The sequence below is a fragment of the Pituophis catenifer genome, unplaced genomic scaffold (assembly GCF_029215685.1).
Source record: "Pituophis catenifer annectens isolate HBS135680 unplaced genomic scaffold, rPitCat1.0.hap2 SCAF_4, whole genome shotgun sequence".
In the NCBI taxonomy this organism is placed as follows: Eukaryota; Metazoa; Chordata; class Lepidosauria; order Squamata; family Colubridae; genus Pituophis; species Pituophis catenifer.
The window spans coordinates 99061855-99074972 of record NW_027256884.1 but is presented as its reverse complement, the minus strand read 5'-3'; the positions used below and the strand labels follow the sequence as shown (position 1 = coordinate 99074972).

At 35.0% G+C, this 13118-nt stretch overlaps 1 protein-coding gene across 1 annotated transcript in view; it reads right to left on the bottom strand.

The window, feature by feature from the left end:
* LOC139316923 (target of Nesh-SH3-like) overlaps positions 1-13118 on the bottom strand; it is a 111388-nt gene that overhangs the window by 25464 nt on the left and 72806 nt on the right. Inside the window, exons 10-16 of the mRNA XM_070943783.1 lie at positions 11413-11460; positions 9867-9941; positions 8219-8293; positions 5998-6072; positions 5831-5905; positions 3793-3849; positions 3090-3164 (exon numbers count right to left, since the gene is read on the bottom strand). Of these exons, the coding sequence (XP_070799884.1) occupies positions 3090-3164; positions 3793-3849; positions 5831-5905; positions 5998-6072; positions 8219-8293; positions 9867-9941; positions 11413-11460 (480 nt within the window). The remainder of the gene's footprint in view (positions 1-3089; positions 3165-3792; positions 3850-5830; positions 5906-5997; positions 6073-8218; positions 8294-9866; positions 9942-11412; positions 11461-13118) is intronic.

The window sequence follows — 13118 nt, the reverse complement described above, 5'->3', positions numbered from 1 at the left end:
AGAACCGGTAAATGCCACCTCTGACTGGTCCCGCCCCCATCTATTCTCTGCCTCCTGAGTCCCAGCTGATCAGGAGGAAATGGGGATTTTGCAGTAACCTTCCCCTGGAGTGGAGAGGGAATGGAGATTTTACAGTATCCTTCCCCTGGAATGGGGTTGGAATGGAGATTTTACAGTATCCTTCCCCAGGCATGCCCACCAAGCCACACCCACAGAACCGGTAATAAAATATTTTGAAACCCATCATTGGTTGGGAAGCCCTTCAACAAGTCACACATGCCCTGATCACTTCACAACTGGATTGTTGCAATGCACTCTACATGACATTGCCCGTGAAGGCCACCTAGAAACTACAGCTAGTTCAGATGCAGTGATAGGCACCTCCCAGTGTGCCCATGTGACACAGCTGCTACATGAACTGCATTAGTTGTCACTTGGCTTGAAGGGCTAATTATTTTTTTATAAATTCCTGTTTAATATAGAGCCTGGATATCTGACAGAGCTCTTATCGCCAATGTTTACTCAGTATATTCCAGCTAAGTAGGTGTGCCCCAGGTTCCCTCCATTAAACATGCCATCTTGTGGGACCTAGGAAGCATGCCTTCACTGTTGCAGCTCCTATTCTCTGGAACAGCAACCCACCAGAGATAAGAATGGTGCCCTCTTTCCTAGGGCTCCAGAAAGCTGTAAAAATCTGGCTTTGGTGCTAAGCCAAGTTTGAAGTTTATTTTTTAATGCCCCTTTGCTTTATTTTGTTGATTTTGTTGCTTATTAGGGCAGATTGCTCAGGATTGTCTGATTTAATGCTTTTAGCTGTTTACATGGGTTTTTTTTTCTAGTTTTGTATGCTGCTCATAATCCACTAGATGGCCAATATAAATAAGTAAATAAACCTAAGAAGCTTTTTTAAAAAAACATAAAAATTCTGAGTACTGCAACCTACGTTGTTTCAATTTGTGCGCATCTATTCCAAACATTCTTCAGTTTTGTATTTGCTTATAGTCCCTATAAATTGGCAACACTAACTCAACAGTTTTGCAAGACAACCCACAGCATGTTTTAAAATTCCAAGTACCAGTGCAGAAAAAATAGGAAATGTTTTGTCTGACAATTGAAAAATGATCTAAAATGGAAAACCTTACACAGACAAGCTTTCGTTGCCATAGATACATCACCAACTGGCATCTTTCGGCCATTCTCGGAATCTGAGGTCCCTGGCAGAGTCCACTGTTATTTTCTGAGAAGTTGTATTTGGTTATGGATATTTGGAACATTAAAATGTCCAACCTACTGCTGCTTGAAGTGTGGACATTAAAGCCAGCTAAACAATTAGACTGCTTTGACAGATGAGGCTCTATGCCCAAAGATACTTTGCCCAAGTTCCCATTAACTTGGAATTGGCTCTGTTCATTAGTCAAGGATGTATTTCTCAGCAACAACAAATGTCAGACTAAATGCCAGATAGGTAAATTTCTCAAGTAATAGCTACATCATCTAAAAGAAAAGGGTCTGGATATTCCTCTAGGCATATATTTTTTATAGAAAATATGATAGTGCAGGAATATAACTGAATTGTCCACAACAGTAGGCAAAAAAGCACAGAAATAGAGAAATAGAGTTCATCAGATAATACACACCCAATGTTTTATTTCTCATATTTACATTTTTAATATAATTTAGGACGCTATACATGAATACTATACAATTTTATCTTTTTGATCAATAAACTATGTATGATATTATGCTAGTTTTCTTTTAAGGCTTGAAAAAGAGACGGAATATCAAATTATAGGTTGTTTTTTTAAAAATTAGTGAACAGTCTGCAAGTCATGGGATGAAAAGAAAGATTTGTCCTTAAATATATTCTTGCATTATAAGGAAATATTTGATGGTCTTTCACTTCTTTTCAAATTATTTTGTATATTCAAGTCATTGTTGATCCCTGGCAACTGCCTGGAAAAGTACCTGCAATTTTCTTGACAAGATTTTGGAAATGATTTTCCATTGCCTCCTTCCTAAGGTTGAGAGAGAATGGCCGGTCCAGGATCACTCAGTGGGTTGTGTGCCCAAGAAGGGACTAAAACTCAGACTTGGTTTCTGAGGCCTTAACCACTACACCAAACTGTCTCTTTTATATTAAATATATAAAACATAAATCATTAACTGTTCTATACAAAGGCACAATATTTGTTGCCTCTTTATTTAATATAGCATTTATTTTGATTTAAGGATTAGTAAGAAATGGATTATTAATGAAAAGCTGTATCAAAATCTAGTATGAAACAGAAAGAGTTTTATATTTCAGAGCCTATATAATTTGATTTTTTAAAAATCCAAACTTTTTAAATCCAAATTTGTTTTACTTAAACTCAATTTATTTTGTTGGGTCTTGACAAATATTTTCAATGAATAAGCAAATTGTTTATATCCTCTCTGTAGTCTCTAGTGGCGTTTTACTTTTCAGGCTGCAATTAAAGTGTCAGAACCACTAAATTTTTTCTTGCCCTCCATCCCAAAATTTATATGGAAGTAATTATGGCACATCCAAATGTTAGGACATGTTTATACTTGAATAAACACAGTTAGAATCTGTCATAGTTAAGGGTTAATTATGGTTCAAATTACATCTCTTTCTTTATTTGCAGCTATTGCTACTTTCTTAATGTGAAATAAGCATTAACAGAGCATCAAATACATGTCTACCAGGGGTGGCTTCTACTTATCTTTACTATTGGTTCACAATGGGATTGCGAACATGCGCTTTGCTTCTGCGCATGCGCAGATCGCTTCTGATGATGTCAGGATCAGTGGGTGGAGCCTCCCGCCAGTTTTACTACCGGTTCTATAGAACCGGTCCGAACCAGGGGCAACCCACAACTGATGTCTACTGAATGGCTTTATTTTCCTCTGACATTTGGTTGTAAAACTGCAACTAATTATTTTACAATAATTGTATTATTGTTTTCTATTTATCTGTCTACAGAGATAAGCAAAGGACCATAAAGTATACCATTAAACATATCTGGAACAAAGTAAAGATGCCACTACTAAACATTTCAACAATATGAGGAATAATATTTAAGAGTTACCTCTTGGTTTTTTACTCCAGGACGGTCTTCCCGGTGTTCTAGTTCTAGGAGGGGCTGGTGTTGTTCTGTGGACAACTGAAAAAAAGGAATGTCAAAGTTATTAGGAACTGACTGGAGACAATGATATATTTATTTTCACTATGGTTATTATAATTCCGGTTCTCCTTATTCCAGTTCACTGGTTTTAACTACTACACCAAATTAGCTCTCCAAAAGTTGCATCTTAGCTAGCTCCAGTTAATAAAAGAGGAAAGGTAAGCATACTGAGATACAGCTTAACTTTGTGATCTGCAACAGCAAAACACTGACTGGTATGCAGTGTTTTGACAGCAGCTAAGCTGATGCAGAGGGCAATATGCAATTTGGAGAAGCTTTTGGGAAAAAAACTGTATGCAGTATTATATACTAAAGCAAATATGAAGTGTAACTGTTCAGCGGGCAAGATCATACTGAATGTTTTCAAAGAGACTGAAAGTAAGAAAACAAGCAGGACATTACATATGTGATTGAAGCTGGAGGTAGCACCAAAGACTGCACAGTTCAACCTTAGGCTACAAATATTCTCTTCTATTAATCCAAAGTATGGTTCAGTATTTCAAGGACCAGACAGTTTTGCTTTTAATCCAAGATAATAAACTGATCAGCTAAATTATGGTTCTGTATTGATTTTAGTAGAGTGAGTTTCCTATTTTGAGGGCTTTACCTTTTCTCAAACGTGGAGTTTTGGTGACTGTCACTTTGTCGTTCAGTTTAGATGAAGCTAAAACAAAATAATTAAACATGTTAAGTGTACCCAGTGTTGTTTTTAAATGGAATATTATGACTTTCAAAACAGAAAGTACTAGACCTTCAAAGCAATGGTGTTACAGGTGTTCTAGGAAGATTAAATTTTTGACATCAGGAAATTTAGAATTAATAAGATTTCTGATTCAAAAATCTGTTTGAGGCAATATTCTGTATAGTCAGTTTCTATACTTAGGTGGATAATGTAGTATGTTTACACACACACACACACACACACACACACACCACACATACACACTGATTCATATAAAATGAAATTTAAGTGAATAATTGCTCATTCCGGTTAACTTTGACGTATAGATAAATAAATCATCCATAGTATCTTGGAACAATTGGAAACATGATTCTGAAGCTGAATTGATTCTGGATATGTTGCAGTTAATATACAGGGAACAAAAGAAAAGTCACAGCCACAGTTGGGTAGTTCTGTGAGCCAGATTTGGAAATAGAATAACAAGCAAGATTATTTCAAGAAAAAGAATCCTAACACATTGTCATCTACTTATTGTATTAATATTAGCAACTGAATGTATTCCTAGTATCCTTTTATTCTGTTCAAAGAGCAGTTTATGGCGATATTGGAAAGTTCTCTGGAGGTCATTCTTAATTTTCGTTTAGCACCAAAGGAAGATTTGGCTATTAACTCAAATGTTTATGTCTTAATAAGACTTGTCTTGTCTATACTTCAGTGATATCCATTTAGTTTTCAATGTGATTTTGGCTATATCCCATCATAAACTTTGTATCACCACATGACACTGCCTTTGACTAAGTCCCCATCCTTATCCTTTTAAAAGATTTGTATGCTTTACATTGCCAATGTTGTTTTGGCTCTGCGGTATTGCTCTGGCTGCATTTTTAGTAGTTTGAGTACCTAAAACCCAAAAGCAAACAAACCAAAATATATCAGTAACGATGTTAATCCCAATTATTGTCAAAATCTTATCTTTCAGACTGCAAAATAAATGCAGATGTGAGGGATAAACAGCCCTCTCCATCTCTGTTAGTAATAAGCCAAACCAAAGCTAAAAGGACAGATTACATTCAGACATTCCTTATGGGAATTCTTTTTGCAAGTAAAGTTCCTGCTGCTAGCCCAAAAATTCCCAAGCTTTGGTAGGTGCAATTGTTTGATTATTTGATCTCTGTCTAGATGTTGTTCAGTTCTAATCTTAATAAATCATGATCAATGGTCATATTGATTAGGCCTGATGGAAGTGGTGTCCTAGAAAGTCTGTTCTCCTTGCTTTCGAAGAGACATAATATCCTTTAGATTGCTGAACAGTTATTTTTACAGAAATAATGCATAAAGAGTCCTGCCAGCCTATCACTTATTATTATTTAAGAGAAGAAGAAATATGAGATGAATAAAAAGTTATTATTCATTTTTCCTACATCCTTTTCTTTTCCTTCCATTATGGGCTACCCTATTAAATAGTATCAGACAACGGGCAAATCAAAAATTAAGAAACGTAATTCTTATGCAAATAGAGAAGCCAAACTTTCCTCAGTCACTTTTTCATGAAGCCGTGTATCAAATTTAGAAGATAACAATTGTGTGTGTGGTGGTGGTGGTGCTGTATGTGTATGTGTGTGTGTGTGTGTGTGAGAGAGAGAGAGAAAGAGAGAGAGACATAAAGACATGTTCATAAAACATATTAAAATTTGACTTTGAAATGTAATATCACTATTGATGGTGATATATTGTATAACAAAGAATTCATTAGCATGTAGCATACCCACTAATGCTTAACATATTGGCTCTTTGGGGAAAAAAAAAACCCTTACTTTTCATATAGCTTTTGCTATGACTCATTATGGATAACTAAAATAAGTTTATGTTGATGTATTTCAAGATATTATATCAGTTAGATTTCAAAACACTAATAGCAGTTTTAAAAATCTCATCTATATTTATTTTATCAAAATGCAAATACCAGGTTTAGTCTTGTTTCTTCCTTGTTTGTCAGATGGTTTGGGTTTTGAAGGAAGAAGTCGTGTTTCTTTTGGATCTGGAAAAAAAGTGAATGGGATATTAATTATATTAATTAGGAATCATCCCTTGTGTTTTATTCAATAAGAGTACATTATTGTATATGATTACCAAGTGTTTCCTTTGTCTTTTCAGGGGCAACAGGTACCATAGTTGTAATACGATCTTGAGAGAATGGAATAATTTCTGTGAGACAAAAAATGGAGACATCATGAAAGAAATGGAAACATTAAAAAAAGTTATTTTTCAGTAGTTTGTTTAATGTAGTTTGTTCCAAATAATTTAGTCTCCAATACATGAAAAAAAAATCTTAGACAGAAGGATTTTATTGCATTAAAAAGTAGTTTGGAAAACAAATATCCATGCATATGAGTGAAACCACATATTCATGAATACAAAAGTAATCCTTGACAGGTCTTTTTTCATTTTGCCTTTTGCTTTGCCTTTTCTGACTTGGGAAATAACAATCACAGATTGATATGCTTCCAATTGTTCCCTGAAACATTATCTGCAGAGAATGTGGATTCATTTAATATGCTCTAACATCCTATAGGATGCCAGGAAAGATTAATGAAGTATTTTATGTCAGATTTATTTGACATAAATAAATAAATATTGGAACATGGTAGAGAAAGGAATCCTTTTGCAATAAGGAAAACATTGTATAAGTTTGTAATATTTTTAATTGCATGTAAAAAAAAACTTAGAATCATCCAAAACACATTTCAAGATTCTGTAGCAATTCAGGTGTTTTGTACTTCTAATCAATCTGAATAAAATTTGAAATAAAACATATTTTAATTGCATATACAACTTCAGTTTTTCAATTTTAGGCAATCCAAATTCATATTACAATAACACAAATGTTTTAACACTTGTTAATTTACTTACACAATGAATCTATATTCTGAGATAATCTCAGTTTAAAAATGGCAGGAAATTTGTTTTTCTTTTTGAGAACATGGCCAAAAAGAGGCATTAATACTTATATCTGCTTTCGGCCAATCAGGCTTTTAGATATCATAATCATGTTATATGGAAGTAGTAAGGTAGTAAACAATAGTATTACTATGTAATAGTAGTACTTCTAAAATATAGTACTAATAATGTAATGTAATAGCCATACTTCTGTAATACAATATTATTTGCATTTTAAAGACCCTCCGCTCTCAATGAATTTCAGAGGTCTTTCCTCACAGATTGGTCAAGCAATGATTTGAACCATGGCTTTTTCTTAATGAGTCCCAATTTCCTTCAAAATAATTTTCTGGTGGTATTTTAATTGGTATTAATTTAAAAAAAATAGATTTTTATTATTTTATATTAGTAATTTTGTGAAATTTCATAATCTTTTCTATTGAATGAGCTCCCCATCTACTATACACAAGGGCTTCTGGGACTTCTATTTGCTGTTTCCTTTGCTTATACAGATAGATGTTTTGCTGATAATCTGCAAGTGGGGCTAGAGAAATAAAGGCAGCAATATTATGTGCTGCCAGTTAAAATGGAGCAGGATTCCCTTGTTTTGAGCTTGTCAATAGCTTATATGAGCAAACTTACTTATATGGATAAGTATTGAAGTAAATGCTTATAAAGAGCCATGGTAGTGCAGTATTGCAGGCTAATTCTGCCAACTGCCAGCAGTTTGATCCTGATGGGCTAAAGGTTGACTTAGTCTTCCATCTTTTCGAAGTCAGTAAATAATATTAAATATTTGTCTAAGGCCTCTTTCTAAGCTGAGAATTTAAGTATATGTACAATTTCTGACATCAACTTTTCTTTGGATTTATGCACACTAATTAGCAAGTTTATGGTAATTATCATGGATGGGATAACAATAGGATACAACATCAATGGCAAAGCAAAGATGCTTTGCATATGTTAAAAGGAATCTTATTTATTATTTTTAAAGTTTCCACAGTAACTTGTCAGACTAAATAATTAGGCTAAACTTCTGAGCAAATTATAAAATTTAATGTTTCACCATGTAGGGATTATTTTAAAGAATTAACTTACATAAATACACAATGAAAATGTATTTAAAAAGGAGGGGAGGGAGAGGGAGGGGGAGGGGGAGGGGGAGGGAGGGGGAGAGAAGATCCTGCATATGAGTCCTGGGACAAACTATACACAACATATAGGACTATTTTATGTAAATAATCTCTAAAAGGAAAAAAGTTGCAACCTAAGAATTACTATATCCAACATTCTGTCCTGTCTGGATTTGTTGTATGCATCCATAAATATACCATGACAAACCCAGTGAGGAAGTTTAATGGTGCAGTTTTAGTGTAAAAAACAGTGTGATGTAAAGTAACAATTATATATCTACCTGGTTTTGATTGTTGTGTTTTTTGACCAGGACCACTTTTAGGTGTGGATGGATCATGAAGTTTGACATTTAGACCTGAAAAGAAGCAATGAACTTTTGTGAGAATTATTTATCATAGTGATTTAAGAAATAACAATTACAAAAAATAATAGAATTCACAAAAGAATTCACAGGATAGACAAGAAGAACTAGAAGGAAATCAATGAGTTTTGCTGCTTTATTTATAGTTTTAAATTTATTCTTTGGATTCCAGTCTAGATTGCAAATCTGACAACAGAGTATTTTATTTTTTCTTGGAAGAAGGATAGTGTCACTTGAATTTTTTTGGCTCAAAATCCATTCTTACACTATTTTTTTCAAATCTGTGCAAATTCTGAAAGGGTTAATTCTAACAAATGTGGCGGATACCAGCTAGACTACTCTATATTAAGAGCAGAGAAAACAATATTTTTTTCATCTAAATTGCAGGAATTTGTCATAGAAACTCTCTTTGAAATGTATCTGAGTGTATGGCAGAGATCATATCTGCCTCTGTCATAATGGCAGCATTTTTTAATTCATCCTTTCAGTAGATGCATTTTCAGAACTTCAGTTTCTCAGGAAAATTGAAAATAAGAACAGTTACAACTATTTATTCCAATAGAGACTCTATTTTGCTGTTTAATCTGGCACAAATGCTGGCATTTGCAACTCATTTGGGTCCTGTGCTTGATCCTGTGCCTTGATCTAAGATATATATATTTCTTTTATTTTCAGATAATTCTTTTTAGGGAATATGATTTTTTTCAAATAACTAAAGCCTGAAAAGTTTTTTTTTTTAAATAAGCAAATAATCTGAACTTTTCAAATTGACTTGAAAAATTCTTACTGGTCAGTTCAAATTATATTACAAATCTTAAATTTAAAGTGGAAAATGTATATTCCCATTCAAATAGAAAACCTGTAGAATAGCTAAATTTGTACTGATTTAAATATATAGAATAAAAGGTTAACATTACATCTGTTGTGCAATGTTCTCATGTTAAAGGTATTCTGAGCATAATCCAAGTTGCAAAAATGCTCTAAATCAGACGAAATTGTTTAGGTTAATAGCAAAGACAACCTCCTGGCTATTTTCTAAAACTGGAAATGTCTTTTACATGAGAAGTTACGAAAAAGGAAACTTTTTTTTAATAAGCCAAAAATGTGGTTAAAAATAAAAAATGTTATTCTGGTTGCTAAGAATGAATTCATCCTTTTCTTTTATACTCTGCTGGCATGTCTGTCCTATATTTTAACAGATAAGAAAAGGAATAAAGAGTTGCTACTACTTCTGAGTAAGAAACTATTTTTACGGAAAAATAAATTAACTTTGATTTTATAATGTTTGGGTTTTTCCCACCATTACTTGTTCGTTGAAATGCATCTCTCTCTCTCTCCCTCCCTCCCTCCCTCCCTCCCTCCCTCCCTCCCTCCCTCTCTCTCTCTCTCTCTCTCTCACACACACACACACAAAACTATTAAACAGATTTTTTTTTTTTAGTTTTTCATTTTAGTTATACATGAATACGTGCTTTTCCCCACATTATTTTATGTGAGTATGTAAAATGGAACTCTATTAAATATATTTAAAACAAATTCCTGAAAGTCGAAATAATGAATTACTCACTGGATTTGGTTGGGGTTATATCAGGACTGGAAGAAGTTTTTGGTCTGGTTGGAACTTGATGTGTTTCCTTAGGAGCTGTAAGAAATTATATTGAGGGTTTTTTAAACTTTAATATCCCAAACTACAGAGAAACAGAAGATTCAGAAAAACAGCTCTACAATTACATACATACATACATACATATATCTCCAATAAAAATCAGTAATAATAATGTGACTGTTTAATAAAACATGATGCTATAAACACGAGTATGTTGTAAAAAATGCTGATTAAAAAAAGATGAAATTCCAGAAACTAAACTACAATATTAATTCTCTGAACTAGATACAATGGGATCTGAGATCTAGACAAGAGAAACCACCTCCCAGGCTCCTTTCCATTATTTAAATAAAAACACTGGCGTAGCTAAGTAAAAAAATGTGTTAGCACTGCTTTGTGAACTCTTACTCAAGGGAGCAGTTTCATCAAGTGACAAGAAAGATAAATAAAAACATTTGAGGTCAAATGAGGTCTATGAGTATCTGACTGGAATTTTCCGAAGTGCTTTTCAGATCTTACATGGTCTTCTGACTGAAAGATATACATGTAGACATAGATTCACAGTAAATACAGATATAGTTTTAAGAGAGAACTATACCTGTATTTAAAAAGAATTGTCTTGAATGACTGTTCTTCACTCCCAGTCAGTAAAAGTCAGCTTGAAATAGCTAGGCTGTTTTCTTCTAGTTGTATGTTCCTGGTTCTGCCACTGTTGTGTATGTTACTGTTTTTTCTTCTGTTAACAAGAGGCTTCATGTGGTTGTACATTCTAATCATTTATTACTTGCCTACATGTGTATAATTTCAGTTACTTCATGGGTAACTTCCAAATGCTAACAGTCACAACCACTTGGTGCTGGCATTGCCATCCTACTGCAGCACTGGTCAAGGGCTCACTACTAATCCCTCACTCTAACTTGCTTCACCCACATTTTTTTCCTCTGAATGACTTGTCACCTGAGCTATTTCTAAATAGAAACATAATACTTCTTTCAGCAGAGTGTCAGGCCTGAGTTGAAACAGCCTGAGACACAAGTATCATCCAGAACTGTAACCTGTTAGTCAGACAACTTGCCAGCCATTATAAATCTACACATAACAATACTTATTCACCATATCTTAAGAAGAGTAATTGGTTATTGGTTTTCTCACTGCAGGTGGAAAAATGAGAGTGGAACCAGGGATTCCATAAACACTTCCATAACATGCATTGAAACAGTAATGACAGCACCATTTGCCAGCCTTGTAAGGCACAGTTTTATGCCAGCAGACATTCCTGCAAACTTATGAAGTCAAGATTGCATTGAAACAGTTGTATTCCTGTACCACTGATACATACTCTATGGCTACACAACTTGATAATAATATGAAAAAGGCATTAATAATGAAGAACTTTCAATGAAAAGGTCAATGGGATGATAAATGTGATGGCATCTCACTAGACATAAAATTCTCATTATTTGAAATTATAAAAAAAAGTCTAAAAATCCATAATTAAACATATTACCTGTTGATGATTTTGCTTGTTCGGTTTTAAAAATAACCTCTTCTACCTCTGAATCAGTAATATCAATAAATAAAATAAAAAACATTCAGTATTATATTGTAAATAAATTGCAATATAACATGAAAAATAAATTTTGGTTTCCTTCTGCTATAGCAGTTAACAAATATGCATATTTTATTTGACCATGTTTCAGTAACAAGCTGTATATGAAGCATAAGAATGTCTTCTGAGTATATGAAATACAAGCATTAGTTAGAAGGTTATTTTACTAATATACATGTAGCCTGTTGGCCCCTGGCCCCTCCAGCAGCCAAATCCGAGAAAGAGGAGGAGGAGGCAGTGGCGTGGGAGTTAAATCAGCATCAGGGCAACCTGGGAGCTCCGAGTGGGAAGAGGAATGGAGCTGGCAGAGAGAGAGAGAGAGAGAGAGAGAGAGAGAGAGAGAGAGAGAGAGAGAGAGAGAGAGAGAGAGAGAGAGAGAGAGAGAGAGGAAAGAGTATGGGCCATCGGTCAGCCCTCTGTTGGAGAGTCAACAGCCCCTGAGTCTGGAGGTGGTTGATGAAGAAGAAGATGAATAATTGGGTCCAATGCCTGATATGCGGCGGAAGGAAGACCCACTGCTGCTAAAGAGGCCCCACCCTAGCTCTGGGGATAAAAGGCAGGGGGCGGAAATGAATAGGTGTGGCGGACAACTATTTATCTTACAGCCAGATGGACTTGTTAGCCTGCAAGAGAATCTTTTTGCAGGGACTGCCAGCATTCCTAATAAAGGAATCTTTTGAATTCACGTCAGAGGGTTTGTTGTGTTTGGGGAGCTGGGTCAGAACAATACAGAGCATTGCACTCAGAGGCACAGGCTCTGTCTGTAACTTTTTAAACCAATTATTTTTTTTCCAAGAATTGTGCAGAAGATAACCAGACAATCCCAGAAAAACATGCAACTGCTTTAAGAAAGGGTGAACAGGTGTACTCCATTCCATTCTTTTGCCTTTTTGAATCCCAGGCAATGCACACCTGTAACATATAATGAATTGTTTCTAATACTCTTACTATGTATTTGCCTATGTATAGCCATTATTTATTATTATGAGCAGAAAATGATAGGAATGCATTTGTTTGTTAGAAAGGTTTTATGAATGATTGGGAATATACAGATTGACTTCGTTAGTTAGAATATAATTCTGATTCCATTTTTCATAAGCATATACTCATCCAGTGGTGGGATTAGTATACTCATCCAGTGGTGGGATTCAGCTGGTTCAGGCCTTCTCGGGCGAGCCGGTAGTTAAATTGCTGGCTGGCTCCACTCCTCCCCTCCCCACCCCTTCCAGGAGTCCCAACGCGCCTCATTTTGGGTCCCAGGGAAGCCTACTAGGCTCAAAATGGGGTGTGGGGAGTGCAGCGCACCCACCTGTGGCCCGTTTTTGCTCCCAGGGGGGTGCAGGAGGCCAAGTGCTGTCTGTCACACCCCTGGCCACATCTACCCAGCCGGTCATTAGGGCAGAGAACCGGTTGTTAAATTATTTGAATCCTACCACTGTACTCACCCAAAGTTAATTCCATTTACCTGAACCATTCTCAGACTGAAATACAGATGTTTGCCTTTATTTTTTGCTACCTACAATTGTAGCTTTTGGAAGCTACATTATGTGGAGTACATCTAGCTTAATAACCACAAAGTGTAAACGCTCATTAAACAAACTAGC